General features: G+C 46.1%; 1 protein-coding gene across 1 annotated transcript in view; it reads right to left on the bottom strand.

The window, feature by feature from the left end:
• Positions 1 to 3636: 3636 nt before the first annotated feature.
• Positions 3637 to 18194, bottom strand: part of LOC119279744 — a 77424-nt gene continuing 62866 nt past the window's right edge. Inside the window, exons 2-6 of the mRNA XM_037560888.1 lie at positions 7663 to 7792; positions 6973 to 7079; positions 4779 to 5609; positions 4531 to 4692; positions 3637 to 4442 (exon numbers count right to left, since the gene is read on the bottom strand). Of these exons, the coding sequence (XP_037416785.1) occupies positions 4086 to 4442; positions 4531 to 4692; positions 4779 to 5609; positions 6973 to 7079; positions 7663 to 7792 (1587 nt within the window). The 3' untranslated portion in view covers positions 3637 to 4085. The remainder of the gene's footprint in view (positions 4443 to 4530; positions 4693 to 4778; positions 5610 to 6972; positions 7080 to 7662; positions 7793 to 18194) is intronic.

Genomic DNA, 18194 nt, shown 5'->3' on the forward strand with positions numbered 1-18194 from the left:
AATTTAGTAAACCTAGTGACCGTTAGTGATTTTTGGTGGGACTGACATGCAACTCGGTGAGACTGATTCGGTTAGGGTTAGGGCATAACGTAATCTCGGTAAGACTGATTACACAAACTCGGTAAGACCGATTTTGGTAATAAGCTTTCCAGAGAGTTGGTCAGGTAAACTCGGTGGGACCGATTTGCTCTTTTCGGTGAGACTGAAATGTTACAAAAGGGAAATAGAGAGTTTACATTGCAATCTCGGTGGGACCGATCGCTCACTTCGGTTAGACCGAAACATTACGAAGGGAAATAGAGAGATTACAATCCCATCTCGGTGAGACCGAGATCCCTATCGGTAGGACCGATTTGCTTAGGGTTTGTGGCAGTGGCTATGACTTTTGGAATCGGTGGCGCCGGATTGGAAGAATCGGTGTGACCGATTTTGGCTTTGGGTTTAGGTCATTTGTGGATGTGGGAAAGTAGCTGAGGGTTTTGGAGCATATCACAAAGCACATGAAGCAAGAGGCTCATTAAGCAACACCTCATCCCTCCTTGATAGTATTGGCTTTTCCTATAGACTCAATGTGATCTTGGATCACTAAAATATAAAATGAAGAGTCTTGAGCCTTTGAGCTTGAGCCAATCCTTTGTCCTTAGTATTTTGAGGGATCCACTTTCATCATCCATGCCATGCCATTCATTGAGCTTTCCTGAAATAATAGTCTTGGAATAGCATTAGCTCAATGAGCTATATGTTGTTATGAATTGCCAAAACCACCTACGGATAGTTGCACTTTCACGCCGTTATTTTCTTTGGGTGTATCCACCATGTATATGTCGTACGAGGAGGTGGCTGTCCAACGCTCTATAGGCAGTGGTTCCTGATCCTCTCCGGCATCGTCGTCCATACCGTTGATGTCTTCGGAGTCGTAGTCAAGCATGTCGGTTAAGTCGCCGACAGTGGCTATAAAGTGGGTGGTGGGTGGGGAACGAATTTCTTCATCATCCACTTCCCATTTGATCCGGACATAGTTTGGCCAAGAGTTCCCTGACAAGGAGAGGGATCTTAATGAGCTTAACACGTCGCCAAAAGGAAAGTGCTGGAAAATGTCCGTGGAGCTAAACTCTAAGACCGGCGCCCAATTAGGTTCGATTGATGTGGATACACGTGGTCTGGAGCCCACGGCCGGAGACGAGTCCGAGGTTCCGGTAACACAAGCCCAGCCTGATGTTGGGTTTGTGTGCGGCTCGAGCGCCGCTGAGTCTGCGGCCTCCGCGGCGGGGTTGAGTTTCCCGTCTTCGGATGACGCAGTCTACTCTGGCTCTAGGGCTAGGGCGGTCACATGCACTATCTGCTGTGTGCGGCCAGATGACATATCTAGGTCATGTTCATCGTGGTGGCCAAGGACAACCGTCATGGGCTCGAATCCGTCGAAGATCAAGAGTCCGTGGATATCGGCCACAAAATTTAGGCTTCCACATCTGACCTGATGGCCAGGGGCGTAGCTATCGATCTGCTCTAGATGGCCAAGCGAGTTGGTCCGCAGTGCGAAGCCGCCGAATACGAAGATCTTCCCGGGGAGGAAGATCTCCCCCTGGACTGCATTATTGTAGATGATTGATGGAGCCATCATGCCTAATGTCACAACGGAACTCTCAATGAAAGCACCAATGTCGGTGTCAAAACCGGCGGATCTCGGGTAGGGGGTCCCGAACTGTGCGTCTAAGGCTAATGGTAACAGGAGGCGGGGGACACAATGTTTACCCAGGTTCGGGCCCTCTCTATGGAGGTAATACCCTACTTCCTGTTTGATTGATCTTGATGAATATGAGTATTACAAGAGTTGATCTACCACGAGATTGTGATGGCTAAACCCTAGAAGTCTAGCCTATGAAGTTATGATTGTTGTGGTTAAACCCTAGAAGTCTAAATCCTCCGGTTTATATAGACACCGGGGGATTAGGGTTGTACAAAGTCGGTTATAGAGAAAGGGATCTACATATCCGAATCGCCAAGCTTGCCTTCCATGCAAAGGAGAGTCCCATCCGGACACGGGACAAAGTCTTCTATCTCGTATCTTCATAATCCAACTGTCCGGCCAAAGTATATAGTCCGGCTATCCGAGGACCCCTTAGTCCAGGACTCCCTCAGCGCGCCAGAAAAAAAAGACCGCAAGTCAACCTCCTCATGCTCGCCCTTGCCCGCCCCGTCGCAGCTCGCCGGATGCAGCTCCGCCTTTGCATCTCGACGTGTGTCACACCCCCCGGTTGCAGCACCGCCGGATGAGGGTTCCAGCATCGCCACCAGTCGTTGTCCTAGCTTGCCATGCGCCCATTGCAGCACCGCCACTCAGCTCTGTCGTCACCGCTCGCCATTGTTATCTAGCAGTTTTCTGTTTGAAGCTTTTTTAGAAGCGGGTTGTAGCCTTTCTCGGCGCCGGTTGCAGCTCACGATGGCCGACCTCCAGCTACCCCGTATCCGTTTAAAACTTTTTCTGAAGCCGGCTATAGCTTTCTCGCCGCCGGTTGCAGCTTTTTGCACTGCTGGTGGCCGACCTCCAGCTACCCCGTATCCACTTGGAGCTTTTTCTCAAAGCAGGATGTAGCTTTTTTGGTTGTCGGATGTTGCAGCTCTGACGCACGTCCGTCAAAGCTCATTCTTTCTCTGGTTCTAGCAAAAAATACCACTGGTCGTAGCATTTTGCGTTGACGGTTGTAGCTCCGATGTGCACCGGTTGTAACACTCGCTTTCTCTTGTCCTGCAAAAAGAATGACTCATGTAGCAATTTATGTCACTGGTTGTAGCTTCGTCGAGTGTCGTTAACAGCTTTGCAGTAGCCGGTTTAAGCATTCTCGTGTAGCACGTCGGCGCCTACAGGTTCGACGGGTTATGGCGCCCGCTTGCAGCACCGGCGATGGGTGGCAGGACCACAACATCACATGCACTCCCAAAAAAGCAGTTGCTCGTAGCAAGCCGGCATGCAAGGCGCCGCCGTGGCCGCTCCACATCTACTAGAATCACCGGCGCAGTTCTGAACAGATGTGCAACGCGGCGGCGGCCGTGGTGACCGCGCGGCAGGGGATGGAGCAGTAGCTCGCGACCGTGGCCGAGGCCTTCGAGGAGCTGGCGCGCGGGATGGAGGCCGACGGCGGCGAGCTCCGCCTGGCGCCCTTCGGCGACGCCTGCGCGAAATGGGGAGATAACGTATGCGGGTCCCATGGCTCCACGTGTCGCAACTTGAGTCGCCTGTATCGTGTGTGCATGTGGACGCGTCCGGCACAATGTTCGGCCGGCGGGCCGCGCACAAACGATTCCCTAAATTTATTCATTTGACTAGAAAATTCCAGCAACAAACAGATGGAAAAGAAGAGGACGGTGACGAAATACAGTGCTATGTACTTTTGTTACTGCCAAACACAAGATCATCGTTTCAATAATACTTTGAAAAACTGGTGTTTTCATAGATACGGTATTTTATTGTGGTCGGCAAAAAAAAAAACATACTATTGCAACACTGAGGTTTATAGGAAAAAAAATGATACTATTGCAATACTGAGGTTTATGGAAGAAAAACATTGCTTCCAAACAGGTACTCCCTCTGATCCATAATAAGTCTCGTAATTTGGAACTAACTAAGGTAGGGAGTACTTGAAACCATAGTTTTTCAAGATACTTTGGTATTCTTGGAATACTTAAAAATACTTTGGAACCAAACACACCAAAATGTATTTGCATAGCAAGCCTTTAGCTCTAATCTAGGTAGAGTAACAATCAACTTGCAGTGTTAAGAGACGCGAATAAGGTGCATAGCATAGAAAAACTCTGACAACACATTCGGCGTTGCATATACTCCCTCCGTCCGGAAATACTTGTCATCAAAATGAATAAAAGTGGATATATCTAGATGTATTTTAATTCTAGATACATCCTTTTTTGTCCATTTTGATGACAAGTATTTTCGGACGGAGGGAGTACTAGCTATAAACAACACTGAACAAAGACGACGGCAGCATCTGCAATATTGCAAACCTAAACATTGGATAATTACGGTAGCATCACATCCATAGCTTGACACCGGCTACAAGGCCCCCCAACATTTAACTTGACTGCAGGGGGAACTCTCTCCAGGATGTATCTTTGGCACCAACTGCTTTATGTGCTTCCAAGATCATAGCTCGGCTTCTGATCCAGCATTTACCGGATCTTGAGGGACCACACCTAACAGAATCACTAATCGCCCCTGTACCCGCACCATATATACAGTCCAGCGTGAGGCTCTCAAGTGATGTTGCATTCTTGAGAATATCACATGTTAGCTCAACCATGCTCTTTGCAGAGCAGAAGCCAATGATCTGTACCTTCTTGAGCCTCTCATGCTTGTGTGGAAGAATCTGCCTCAAAGCTAAGGAGGGATCCCCAAAAACCGAATCATGCTGCATGTCACTCTGATCCACCTGCATAGCATCAAATATTATTGCCAGTCAAATTAAATGTCTCCGCAGCAGATACTAGACACCTTTGAAGCGTGAACAGTAAACTCACACTTAAGGTGAAACTCTCCAGGACAGGACAAGCATCCAGAAACGAAGCCAAGGATAAATAATCATAGGTCGGGGTAACAGCATCATCATCATCCTCACCAAGGTGAATATTCAAGTGCTTTATGGCAAGGAATTTGTCAGCTACCATTGGGGTATTAACCTTCTGCACAAAGATATCTCGAATTAATCACATTCCTTCTTACAAGTCATAAACACTGGAATATAATAATTTGAAGCTTCAGAGAATACCTCAGAAGACGAGTATATAGCAAGAGTCTGAAGATGTGGCGCAATAGAAGATAGCTTAGTGATAGCATAACTTACAGCATTGGGCTTATATGAATACCCCACCTTCAAGTCTTTTACCTTTGATGATTCTCTAAGCACGAGTTGTACTGGTTCACCAAAGAAGTCTAAAGTGGTGAGGTTTGGAGCTGTGCTCTCTATCACTCGCAGCATATCGCACTCTGACACAGTCAAACAACTAAGCCGCTGCAGCCAGAATGGTATCGTCAAGCAGATTAGCTCCATGCAACACCAGACTTGCAACTCCTCCAAAGCAAAACAATTGGAAATAAGACGCCCTAACTCATCCCCCGTGATACAAACTCCATAGAGACGCAGCTTTGTCAGGCTTCTCAAGCAATCAAATCCAACCATGGGACGGAAGGCACAATTGGTGAGATCAAGATACCAAATTGAGTTTCCACGCCCATCAAGTAAAATTGAGCATGGGAAGTTGTACTCTTCCCTACTGCGCCAAGGCAGAAAAAGGGTGATTTTTTCAATCCCTGGTGTGACAGCTTTCTGGAGCCAACTATTTAGATGACATGTGTTGACATTGTTATGATCATCGATTACAAACTTGAGTATCTTCACACCGGTGTCTGAGTGATTTTTCAGAATTTGATTAACTCTGCTAGTGAAATCCCTTGCTTCCGTCTGTTTCAAGCCTAGTGTTTCCTCAGTGAAGATAAGCTTGGGGTGGCATCTCCAAGAACGTAGAAATGTGCGAGAGACACAGGCAGAGTGGGCAGAATCACACAATGGCATTAGTGAATGTACAAGGCACCAGATATCCTGCACAGGCATGGAAAAAATAGTTTATCACTGGGATTGTAAAGGCAAACATTTTTTTACAAAAAATTAAGGAACTACACAGAGAAAATGTATACCCCATGTGATCTGTTCACGCTTGTACAAAATGTGATGCACATGGAGTAAGATAACTGCATTGAAATGTAGTTGTGGTAGATAAGTTCAGCTTGTGCAGAGAGGTTCCTTCTCTATAAGAGTAATGTAGGTGGCTTTCCTAAAGAAGGCTTCATTGTAATTTATATAACCGACTGCTATCACTAAGAAATCGATAATTTTGGATTTTTTCCCCAAAACCTTTATTTTCAACCAATTCCATAACCTATTTTTTGAACAAAACCTAGAGTAGCCGACAATAGGTTTAGGTGCATTTGTTACAGACAAGGAATGGTGCTTTGTGCAAATAGCTTGCAACAAATAAACCCAGTTGCAAAAAAACAGAAATAACGTTGACATGCAAAGCAATCATAAATATATTTTTCTCAAACACGCAGGAGGGCTGCATATCACTTCATTAAGAAGAAAGAAATATGCACACGGCTAAAGACAGAAACTTCCTCAACCCAAACACACCTCAAGACACACCTCTAAGGAACAAGCTAAGAACTCACACCACAGGAAACAAAACGACCAAAAATCAGACAAAGGAAAAGCCTAATCGTCCAAGGTAAGCGGCCCACATAAAAGCTGCCGAAGCGCCAAAGCTCTGGCTGAACACCGGAGGGTGCATTCATTAGCAACTGTCAGCAACACCATGAAAACATTTTGCCTAGAGCCATTGAAAACGCAATTGTTCTGATGCTTCCATATTTCCCACGCCACCAAGATAATGAGGTAGTTAAGCCCTCTTATGAGTTCTTTGGGAACTTGATTGAGAACTTGGCACCACCAGCTTGAGAACCGGCCAGTGGTGGGTTGTGGAGCAACAGCAATTAGGCCTAGTCTTTGGAAAATACAAGACCAGACCTGCAGGGCGAAGACACACCGCACAAGGATGTGCTGAATTGACTCCTCAACTCGGTCACACAAGGGGAAAGCAGCCGGATGCAGCAACCTCCTTTTGGCCAGGCGGTCCGCCATCCAACATCGATTATTGATGGCGAGCCAAATGAATAGCTTACAGCGCAAATGAGCCCAGGTAATCTGATAGTACCAAAAAGAAAGCCTCATAGGCTGATTTGCAAGAGTACAAGCCAGACCACGTAAATCACCTCAGTAATAAGCAACTGAGAGGTTAATTTCACTATCACAGCAAGAAAGAAGATAATACTACTAGAAGATATGTTCACGATTTTATGCGGACAGCACACGTCAAGCAATTTTCCATTATCAATGTTTTATGCCATACCTCGGGTAGATCCGGCCCTGAAGATGTCGACGTATCACCACCCTGTGACTGATCATCTTGTTGGCAGAGTGAGTCCTTTTTATCTGGCACTGAAGTAATCAATTCATCTGCAGCACACAATACACGGCACTGAGTAATACAGATGTTAACAGAAGGTAACAACCAACTCGAGCATACAAACACACACGCACAGGCACAGCAATTCTGTTTCTCTCTTTTACCCAGTTTTTTGCAAGATAACTAACACACTCTCGCTTAAATTCAAGAAAAAACATAAATATTTTTGCAAAACATGATGGAGGAGCTCATCAGACAGTGGGATGAAGATCCTTCTCCAACCATTTATTTCTCCTACCTCCATGGCTTATCTTGGATCGTGTATCAACTAAACAAGGCATTGGCTCCCCTGCTATCTCTGCGTCCACTTGTCAAATCTTGAGTGGGTCGCCTTTGATTAGGCTGGGGATTGAGACCTCAAAGGCGAGGGTGAGGAGGGCAGCGAGGGGTGTGGAAGCGAGAGCACCGGCTCCACGCACGGGAGCGCGGGGAAGACGAGAGGGCCAACGGGCAGGCGGACAACCCCTTGGAGGCGGCGCGGCTCGTGCGCGCGCCGACGGGGTAAGAGGAGGGAGGGAGAGGATGCGGGAGTGCGCGACGGCGACAGACAACCGGCGAGACCACGAGCACTACCGTGAGGCCCCGCAGGGAGCTCGTCGGGGTCGGCCTCGTCGGCGTGGAGATCCCGGAACTGTAGGAGGAGAGGGGCGCGAGCAGCCTGGCCCACGTTGAAGTCTAGTAAAACACCACATTTGTGTAATTTCTGCACAAAAATCACTCATCGGCGAATTTGGCTATGTTAAGTGCGTTTATGACAGATGGGATTCATTTTTTGCCTACGTGGCTAAATGAGCCGTCCGGCCCGATGTTAGATGGTGTTCAACGATGCTGTCTAGACCAAGTACATATCCCCTGCCGCTCGCGCCGCATCAACATTTTTTCCTTCCCGCTCCCTTCCCTTTCTCAATCCAGAGATGGCGACTTCGGCAAAACTAGGCGGCAGCGGCTAGCCAGGCGGTGACACAGGCAACGTGGATCCTGAGCCAGGCAAGCTTTGCAGGAGCTCGAACCTAGCAAGCCGACGAAGACAACGTTGTCGCAGTATTCGGTCGAATATGCGGCGGCGAGAACGTTTGCCGCAAGGGTGAAGGCCAATCTGACGGGAAACCGCCACCTCGCATCATCCTTCAGCGGCGTATAGTGAGATTTCTTCCCCTTCCCCCTCTCCCCTCTCTACTGCTTTGACTAGGGTTAGGGCTAGGGTTACTATTACTGTTGCAGTGGAGAAATTAGGTGTTGTTCAATGCTATGATGTGCTAATTCTTCAATTTGTATACTGTTTGTGTGTGATTTAGTTCAAATTAGGTGTTGTTGAACCCTAGGGTTAGTGTATTGTTTGTCAAATTAGGTGTTGTTGAATGCTAAGGTTAGTTGTACTGTTTGTCAAACTAGGTGTTGTTGAACCCTAGGGTTAGTATACTGTTTGTCAAATTAGGTGGCGTTGAATACTAGGGTTAGTTGTACTTAATCATTTATGTTGCATTGGTCTGTTTTGTTGATGTTCACCCTTTTAATTAAGAAAAGCTTTGTATCGCACTGCTATGCTCTCGCTTAAATTCAAGAAAAAACATAAAATATTTTTGCAAAACATGATGGAGGAGCTCATCCAACAGTGTGATGAAGATCCTTCTCCAACCATTTATTTATCCCACCTCCAAGGCTTATCTTGGATCGTATATCAACTAAACAAGGCATTGGCTCTCCTGCTTTCTCTGAGTCCACTTGTCAAATCTTGAGTGGGCCGCCTTTGATTAGGCCGGGGATTGAGACCTCGACGGCGAGGGTGAGGAGGGCAGCGAGGGGTGTGGAAGCGAGAGCACCGGCTCCATGCACAGGAGCGCGGGGAAGATGACAGGGCCAACGGGCAGGCGGACGACCCCCTTGGAGGCGGCGCGGCCCGTGCGCGCGTGACGGGGTAAGAGGAGGGAGGGAGGGAGGGGATGCGGGTGTGCGCGACGGCGACAGACGACCGGTGAGGCCACAAGCGCTACCGTGAGGCCCCAAGGGAGAAAATCGTCAGCGTCGAGATCCCGGAGCTGTAGGAGGAGAGGGGCGCGAGCAGCCTGGCCCACATTGAAGTGGTTAGAAGAAAATACCACATCTTGTGTAATGTTTGCGCCAAAACCACGAATTTGCCCTGTTAAGTGTGTTTATAACAGATGGGGCCCATTTTCTGCCTATGTGGCTACACGAGCCGTCCTGCCTGCCGTTAGAAGGTGTTCGATGACGCCGTCCAGACCAAGTACATTTACCCTCCCGCTCCCGCCACATCAGCATTTTCCCCTTCCCGCTCCCTTCCCGCTCTTAGGCCAACTCCAACGAGTGACCACAAATGGTCTGGCGCATCCGTTTGGGGGCAAAGAGACAGAACAGGCCGCCCAACGCGCGGGAGCTAATGGACCATCTTCCTTTTTCATCCGCTTTCGACCCATTCTCGGCCCAAAGTTGGGCCGCATTTGTGGCCGAACAGACACGTGCGGATGGCGTGTGGCACGTGCCCATGTCCTCCCCTAGCCCGCCCATCGGGGACACATGCACCCCTTTTTCTATTCCCCTTCCCCTCTCCAGCCACACCCCCACCCACCCCACCCCGCCCTAGTCGCCGCCACCGCCGCCATTTTTCTTGGTCGTATGCTGTCTAGCACAGTCGCGAAGCCCTAGCCCCTCCCCGTTCGCAGCCCTCGTTGACTCGACGCCCGGAGCTGTCCAACCCCGGTTGCCTGATTTTAGCGCATCCGATGGCCGGATTTGGAGCGAATCGGGTCGGATTTGAGCTCACCACGGCTACCAGAGGCCACACCCTGCCATGGACTGGCTGGGTACCGAGCTGCAAAGCCCCGATAAAGGCCCCCAGGCTGCATGCAGGTACCGACTCCACCTCTAGCCATTCGGATCGAACCCGTCGCCGGTTCACCGACAAATACATGAACGGTCGTCGTCTGGGCTTGGCGCTGGCCCAAAGGCTCGTTGGCGCACCGTTGCCGCTCATAAAGTGCGACAACTGTCCGTGGAAGGTCTTGCGCCGCGTGTCTACAACGCTGGAACATCCCAGATGGTTGTTCGTCAAGTGCGCAAATGATGGGGTATGTGCTAGTTTAGCTTCGGTTGTGCTTTTAGGTTTCGCTCGTTTTGCTTACACTCGTATATGTATTGTGTAGGATGGATGCAACTTTTGGTATTGGGGAGAAGAATACATCGATCTATTAATAGAGCCCAATTTAATAGATGTTTGTGCACTTGTTGCTAGAATGGAGGCTAGAGATGAGACTATATGCAAAGAAGAAGCAATGTCTACTTCTTTAGACTCGAAGAAGAAAGAAGCATGCAAGATCGAGCCTCCGCAAATCAACAATGAATGCATCGAGAAGGCACTAATCCAGTTTACGGGAGTAGTTATGGAAGTTGGATATCTTCTAAAATGTCTTTTGTGGTTCTTGTTTTGTTTGGTCTCGCTATTCTAGTCAAGATTTGGTGATGTGCTCCAATGTATCAAAAATCAATGATGAAAATAAAGATATGTATTGCAAAAAATGTATGCGGATGAGATGCGGCTGAAATGCGGCTACGCGTTGGGCGCACGGCCGTCGCATCTAGAAATCCAGGCGGACATGGCCCACCCCAAAAGGACGGAACGGGTGTCCGTTTGGGGTCACGCGTTGGAATTGGCCTTAGTCCAGAGATGGCGACTTCGGCAAAACCAGGTGGTGGCGGCGCCAGCTCGGCGGTGACGTGGGCGACATGGATCCAAAGCCTGGAAAGCTTTGCGGGAGCTCGAACCTAGCAAACCGATAAAGATAGTGTTGCCGCAGTATTCGGTCAAATACGCAGCGGCGAGAGCGTTTGTCGCGGTGGTGAAGGCCATCTGACGGGAAGCCACCACCTCGCATCATCTTTCGGTGGTGTATAGTGAGATTTCTTCCCCCTTCCCCTCTCCCCTCTCTACTACTTTGACTAGGGTTAGGGCTAGGGTTACTGTTACTATTGTAGTAGAGAAATTAGGTGTTGTTCAATGCTATGATGTGCTAATTGTTCAATTTGATTAATATTTGTGTGTGATTTAGTTCAAATTAGGTGTTGTTGAACCTATGATTAGTGTACTGTTTGTCAAATTAGGTGTTGTTGAATGCTAAGGTTAGTTGTACTGTTTGTCAAACTAGGTACGGTGTTGTTGAATCCTAGGGTTAGTGTACTGTTTGTCAAATTAGGCGATGTTGAATGCTAGGGGTTAGTTATACTTAATCATTTATGTTGCGTTGGTCTATTTTTGTTGTTGGTCACCTTTTTAATTAACCAAAGCTTTGTATCACACTGCTATGCTTTGTTTCATTTGTTTTATACAGTTTTAATTAAGCACTTACATTGCACTGTTATGTTGTTTTCATTATTGGCAGTCTAGATGGTGAGGTTTGGGAATTGAGAATGCATTTTCATGAAAGAGACAATCTTGAGAGAACTATGGCATTGTTAAACATCACATTTTACAACCTAGTAGCACTGATAGAGACCGAAAGATACGGTTTGAGAGTTTACATGTATTATGTTAGGGATCTGATGACCCACAAGTATATGGGATCAATTGTAGGCGTTTTGATAAGTAAGAGTGTCGAACCCAACGAGGAGCAGAAGGAAAAGACAAGTGGTTTTCAGCAAGGTTATGTTTGCAAGTGCTGAAATTGTAAGTAACAGAGTACTTTGGAGGGTATCAAGATAATTTGTAACGAGCAAGTAACAGTAGTAGTAACAAAAGTACAGCAAGGTAGCCAAATCCTTTTGAGGCAAAGGACAAGCCAAAACAGTCTCTTATGATAAGCAAAGTGTTCTTGAGGGTACACAGGAATTTCATCTAGTCACTTTCATCATGTTGGCTCGATTCGTGTTCGCTACTTTGATAATTTGGTATGTGGGTGGACCGGTGCTTAGGTGTTGTTCTTACTTGAATAAGCCTCCTACTTATGAGTAACCCCCTTCCAAGCATCCACAACTACGAGAAAAGTATTAAGAATAAATTCTAACCATATCATTAAACTTTTGGATCCAATCGGTCCCTTATGGAATAACGCATAAACTAGGGTCCTTTTGGATCCAATCGGTCCCTTTTGGATCCTATCTCGCAACCCATCATCTAATAACCACTCCACAATGCATTCCCTTAGGAACAAATATGGTGAAGTGTCATGTACTCGACGTTCACATGAGACCACTAAGGGAATCACAACATACATATCATAAAAATATCGAACACATATCAAGTTCACATGATTACTTGCAACATGATTTCTCCCATGACCCCACGAACAAAAGTAACTAATCACAAATGATAATCATGCTCAAGATCAGAGGGGTATTAAATAGCATAGTGGATCTGAACATATAATCTTCCACCAAATAAACCATATAGTAGTCAACTACAAGATGTAATCAACACTACTAGTCACCCACAAGCACCAATCTATAGTTCCGATACAAAGATTGAACACAAGAGATGAACTAGGGTTTGAGAGGAGATGGTGTTGTTGAAGATGTTGATGGAGATTTACCTCCCCTAGATGGGAGAGTTGTTGGTGATGATGATGACAATGATTTCCCCCTCCGGGAGGGAAGTTCCCCCGGCGGAATCGCTTCGCCGGATGATACGTCTCCAACGTATCTATAATTTATGAAGCATTCATGCTATATTACTATGTGTTTTGAATGATTATGGGCTTTATTTTCCACTTTTATATTATTTTTGGGACTAACCTATTAACCGGAGGCCCAGCCCATATTTGTTGTTTTATGCCTATTTCAGTGTTTCGAGGAAAAGGAATATCAGACGGAGTCAAAACGGAACGAAATCAACTGGAGAAGTTATTTTTGGAAGGAAAGCCACTCGATGGACTTGGAGTGCACGTTAGGAGATACGGGAGGTGCTCACGAGGGTGGGGGGCGCCCCACCTGGGCGCGCCCCCTGCCTCGTGGGGCCCGCGTAGCTCCTCAGACGTACCCCCTGCACCCATATATACTCTTGTACCCTAAAACTTCCAGAACAGAACCTAGATCGAGAGTTCCACCGCCGCAAGCCTCCAGAGCCATGAAAAACCAATCGGGACCCTGTTCCGGCACCCTGCCGGAGGGGGGATCCCATCACCGGAGGCCATCTTCATCATCCCGGTGCTATCCATGACAAGGAGGGAGTAGTTCACCCTCGGGGCTGAGGGTATGTACGAGTAGCTATGTGTTTGATCTCTCTCTCTCGTGTTCCCTCTATGGCACGATCTTGATGTATCCCGAGCTTTGCTATTGTAGTTGGATATTATGATGTTTCTCCCCCTCTACTCTCTTGTGATGAATTGAGTTTCCCCTTTGAAGTTATCTTATCGGATTGAGTCTTTATGAGAACACTTGATGTATGTCTTGCCGTGATTATCTGTGGTGACAATGGGATATCATGTGCCACTTGATGTATGTTTTGGTGATCAACTTGCGGGTTTCGTGACATTGGGAACCTATGCATAGGGGTTGGCACACGTTCTTGACTCTCCGGTAGTAGCTTTGGGGCACTCTTTGAAGTACTTTTATGTTGGTTGAATGAATCTGAGATTGTGTGACGCATATCGTATAATCATGCCCACGGATACTTGATGTGACAATGGAGTATCTATGTGACATTAGGGTTTTGGTTGATTTGTGTCTTAAGGTGTTATTCTAGTACGAACTCTTTTATAGATCGATCTGAAGAATAACTTTGAGGTGGTTTCGTACCCTATCATAATCTCTATGTTTGTTCTTCGCTATTGGTGGCTTTGGAGTGACTCTTTGTTGCATGTTGAGGGCTTGTTATATGATGTATCTATGTTATTATTGTTGAGAGAACTTGCACTAGTGAAAGTATGAACCCTCGGCCTTGTTTCCTATCATTGCAATACCGTTTACGCTCATTTTTATCGCTCGCTACCTTGCTGTTTTTATTATTTCAGATTAAAAAAAACCTATATCTACCATATATTTTGCACTTGCATCACCATCTCTTCGCCGAACTAGTGCAGCTATACAATTTACCATTGTATTGGGTGTGTTGGGGACACAAGAGACTCTTTGTTATTTGGTTGCAGGGTTGTTTGAGAGAGACCATCTTCATCCTACTCCTCCTATGGATTGATAAACCTTAGGTCATCCACTTGAGGGAAATTTGCTACTGTCCAACAAACCTATGCACTTGCAGGCCCAACAACGTCTACAAGAAGAAGGTTGTGTAGTAGACATCAAGCTCTTTTCTGGCGCCGTTGCCGGGGAGGCTAGCGCTTGAAGGTATATCTTTAGATCTTTCAATTGAATCTTTTTGTTTCTTGTTTTATCACTAGTTTAGTTTATAAAGAAAACTACAAAAAATGGAATTGAGTTTGTCTCATACGCTTCGTCTTTTTAATATCTTTCGTGAGTATGATGGAAAGGAAAATTGTGCTCAAGTGCTAGAAGAAGAACTACATAGAATACTTGGCATAAAATATGTGAATGATGAGCATGATTGCAATTTTGTTAGTACGAATTCTTTGAATATCCATGATGCTAATGATGATTGCACTAGTTATGATGAAAATGTCTCCTATAAGCATGTTGATTTTTGTGGAGTAGATTGGATTTGCATGGACACACCAAATAGGGAAGATAGATATTGCAAGAGGCATAAGTACTTAGAAACTAAATTGTTGCAAGACGAGCTAGATGAATGTGCTGAAAGGTTCAATATTTTTCGCGCTCCTTGTGAACTTTGCAATGAACATGGTCATTTAAAGCTCCAATGCTATTTGTTTCATGATCAAGTCGTGTCCAAATATTGCGATAATTTGATTACCCTTGAGCATCATAAAGAGCTTAGCCTTCTTTTGGGTTATGAAGAAATGAAACGTATAACTGAGGGTATTCCAAAATTTAATCTTGATAAAATTCTTGATTTTGATCTAGAGAAAATTTATATGTATTGTGCGGAGAATTGCATTGGAAATCCTTATATTGCCAATTACCTAAAGAAAAGAAAGCAAATGGAAGATGATGAGAATACTAATGAAAGGTAAGAGGCTTCCCAATATACTCCTATTATTTCTTATGATGAATCAGGTAACAAGGAGGAGCTTTCTATTCAGCCAATCTCACCAATAAGTAGCTCAAAGAGGAAGGTTGAACCTACACATAATGTGAAGAAGAAAAATAAAAGAAGGAGAAACAAAGGTAGAAAGGTATCCCTCCCAAGTGATGTTGCTCCTACTACTCATTGTGATGATGATAATTGCTATACTATTGCTGCTATCAATATTTTTAATGATGAGAGTGATTATGCTTATGATATGAAAGGGCCCAAGCTTGGGGAAGCTATGTTTGATTGGGATGAAATATTTGAGAATATATTTGCTGGAATTAATGTTTGTCCCAAGCTTGGGGATGCTATGTTTAATGAAGATGATATTTTTAGCATCCCAAGTTTTGATATGCAAAGTTGTTATGATGATAGCATGCCTCCTACCTATGATGATTATATTGATGAAAGTGGGTTCGGAAGAGAGTCAACTTTAGGAAGTAGTGATCCCACTATTTTGGAGGATGTTGAATCTATTTGTGATGAATATGAAAGTGGATTTGGAAGAGTGTCAACTTTATTTAGTGATTCCACTATCTTGGGAGAGGTTTCAATCGATTATGATGAGAATGAAGTTGCTACTTATGATGATTATTGTGATGAAACATATGGTATAAAAAGTGTGATGATTATATTTACAAATCTTGTCATGATTATGATTACCCTTTTTCTGAACATTACTCTTTTAATGTGGAAACAATTTTTAGTGTTCAAGTCTCTTATGATACTCCCACTATTCCGAATGAGAAGAATTTTGCTTATGTGGAGAGTAGTAAATTTTCTATGCTTGTAGATCATGAAAAGAATGCTTTAGGTGCTGGTTATATTGTTGAATTCATTCATGATCCTACTGAAAATTATTATGAGGGAGGAACATATGCTTGTAGGAGTTGCAATAATGCCAAGTTTCCTCTCTATGTGCTTAAAATCTTGAAGTTATGCTTGTGTTACCTTCCTATGCTAGTTGATTATTGTTCACATAAGTTGTTTGTGTTGGAAATATGCCCTAGAGGCAATAATAAAAGTATTATTATATTTCATTGTTCATGATAATTGTCTTTTATTCATGCTATAACTGTATTATCCGGAAATCGTAATACACGTGTGAATACTTAGACCACAATATGTCCCTGGTAAGCCTCTAGTTGACCAGCTCGTTGTGATCAACAGATAGTCATGGTTTCCTGACTATGGACATTGGATGTCGTTGATAACGGGATCACATCATTAGGAGAATGATGTGATGGACAAGACCCAATCCTAAGCATAGCATAAAAGATCGTGTAGTTCGTCTTGCTAGAGCTTTGCCAATGTCGAATATCTCTTCCTTAGACCATGAGATCGTGTAACTCCCGGATACCGTAGGAGTGCCTTGGGTGTATCAAACGTCACAACGTAACTGGGTGACTATAAAGGTGCATTACAGGTATCTCCGAAAGTAGCTGTTGGTTGACACGGATCGAGACTGGGATTTGTCACTCCGTATGACGGAGAGGTATCTCTGGGCCCACTCGGTAATGCATCATCATATTGAGCTCAATGTGACCAAGGTGTTGGACACGGGATCATGCATTACGGTACGAGTAAAGTGACTTGCCAGTAACGAGACTGAACAAGGTATGGGGATACCGACGATCGAGTCTCGGGCAAGTAACGTACCGATTGACAAAGGGAATTGCATACAGGGTTTGATCGAATCCTCAACATCGTGGTTCATCCGATGACAACATCGAGGAGCATGTGGGAGCCATCATGGGTATCCAGATCCCGCTGATGGTTATTGACTGAGAGCGTCTCGGTCATGTCTGCATGTCTCCCGAACCCGTAGGGTCTACACACTTAAGGTTCGGTGACGCTAGGGTTATGAAGATATGTATATGCAGAAACCCGAATGTTGTTCGGAGTCCTGGATGAGATCCCGTACGTCACAAGGAGTTCCGGAATGGTCCGGAGGTAAAGAATTATATATAGGAAGTGCTATTTCGGGCATCGGGACAAGTTTCGGGGTTATCGGTATTGTACCGGGACCACCGGAAGGGTCCCGGGGGTCCACCGGGTGGGGCCACCTGTCCCGGGGGGCCACATGGGCTGTAGGGGGTGCGCCTTGGCCTTCATGGGCCAAGGGCACCAGCCCTATAGGCCCATGCACCTAGGGTTTCCCCCTAGGAGGAGTCCTAGTGGTGGAAGGCACCCCTAGGTGCCTTGGGGGGGAGGGAAACCTCCCCTAGGCCGCCGCCCCCCTTAGTAGATCTCATCTACTAGGGCCGGCGCCCCCCTGGCACCCCTATATATAGTGGGGGAGAGGAGGGACTTCATACACCAGCCCCTGGCGCCTCCATCTCCCCCCGTTACGTCTCTCCCTCGTAGTCTCGGCGAAGCCCTGCTGCTGTGACGCCCTGCATCCACCACCACGCCGTCGTGCTGCTGGATCTTCATAAACCTCTCCTTCCCCCTTGCTGGATCAAGAAGGAGGAGACGTCTCCCGTCCCGTACGTGTGTTGAACGCGGAGGTGCCGTCCGTTCGGCGCTGGTCATCGGTGATTTGGATCACGTCGAGTACGACTACATCATCACCTTGCAAGCTTCCGCACGCGATCTACAAGTGGTATGTAGATGCAAACTCTCTTCCTTAACTCGTTGCTTAGATGAACTCATAGATGGATCTTGGTGAAACTGTAGGAAAAATTTTAATTTTCTGCAACGTTCCCCAACAGTGGCATCATGAGCTAGGTCTATGCGTAGTTCTCTTTGCACGAGTAGAACACAATTTTGTTGTGGGCGTGGATTTTGTCATCTTACTTGCCTCTACTAGTCTTTTCTTGCTCAACGGTATTGTGGGATGAAGCGGCCCGGACCAACCTTACACGTACGCTTACGTGAGACCGGTTCCACCGACTGACATGCACTAGTTGCATAAGGTGGCTGGCGGGTGTCTGTCTCTCCCACCTTAGTTGGAGCGGAATCGATGAACAGGGCCCTTATGAAGGGTAAATAG

Source organism: Triticum dicoccoides, chromosome 3B, assembly GCF_002162155.2.
Source record: "Triticum dicoccoides isolate Atlit2015 ecotype Zavitan chromosome 3B, WEW_v2.0, whole genome shotgun sequence".
NCBI lineage: Eukaryota > Viridiplantae > Streptophyta > Magnoliopsida > Poales > Poaceae > Triticum > Triticum dicoccoides.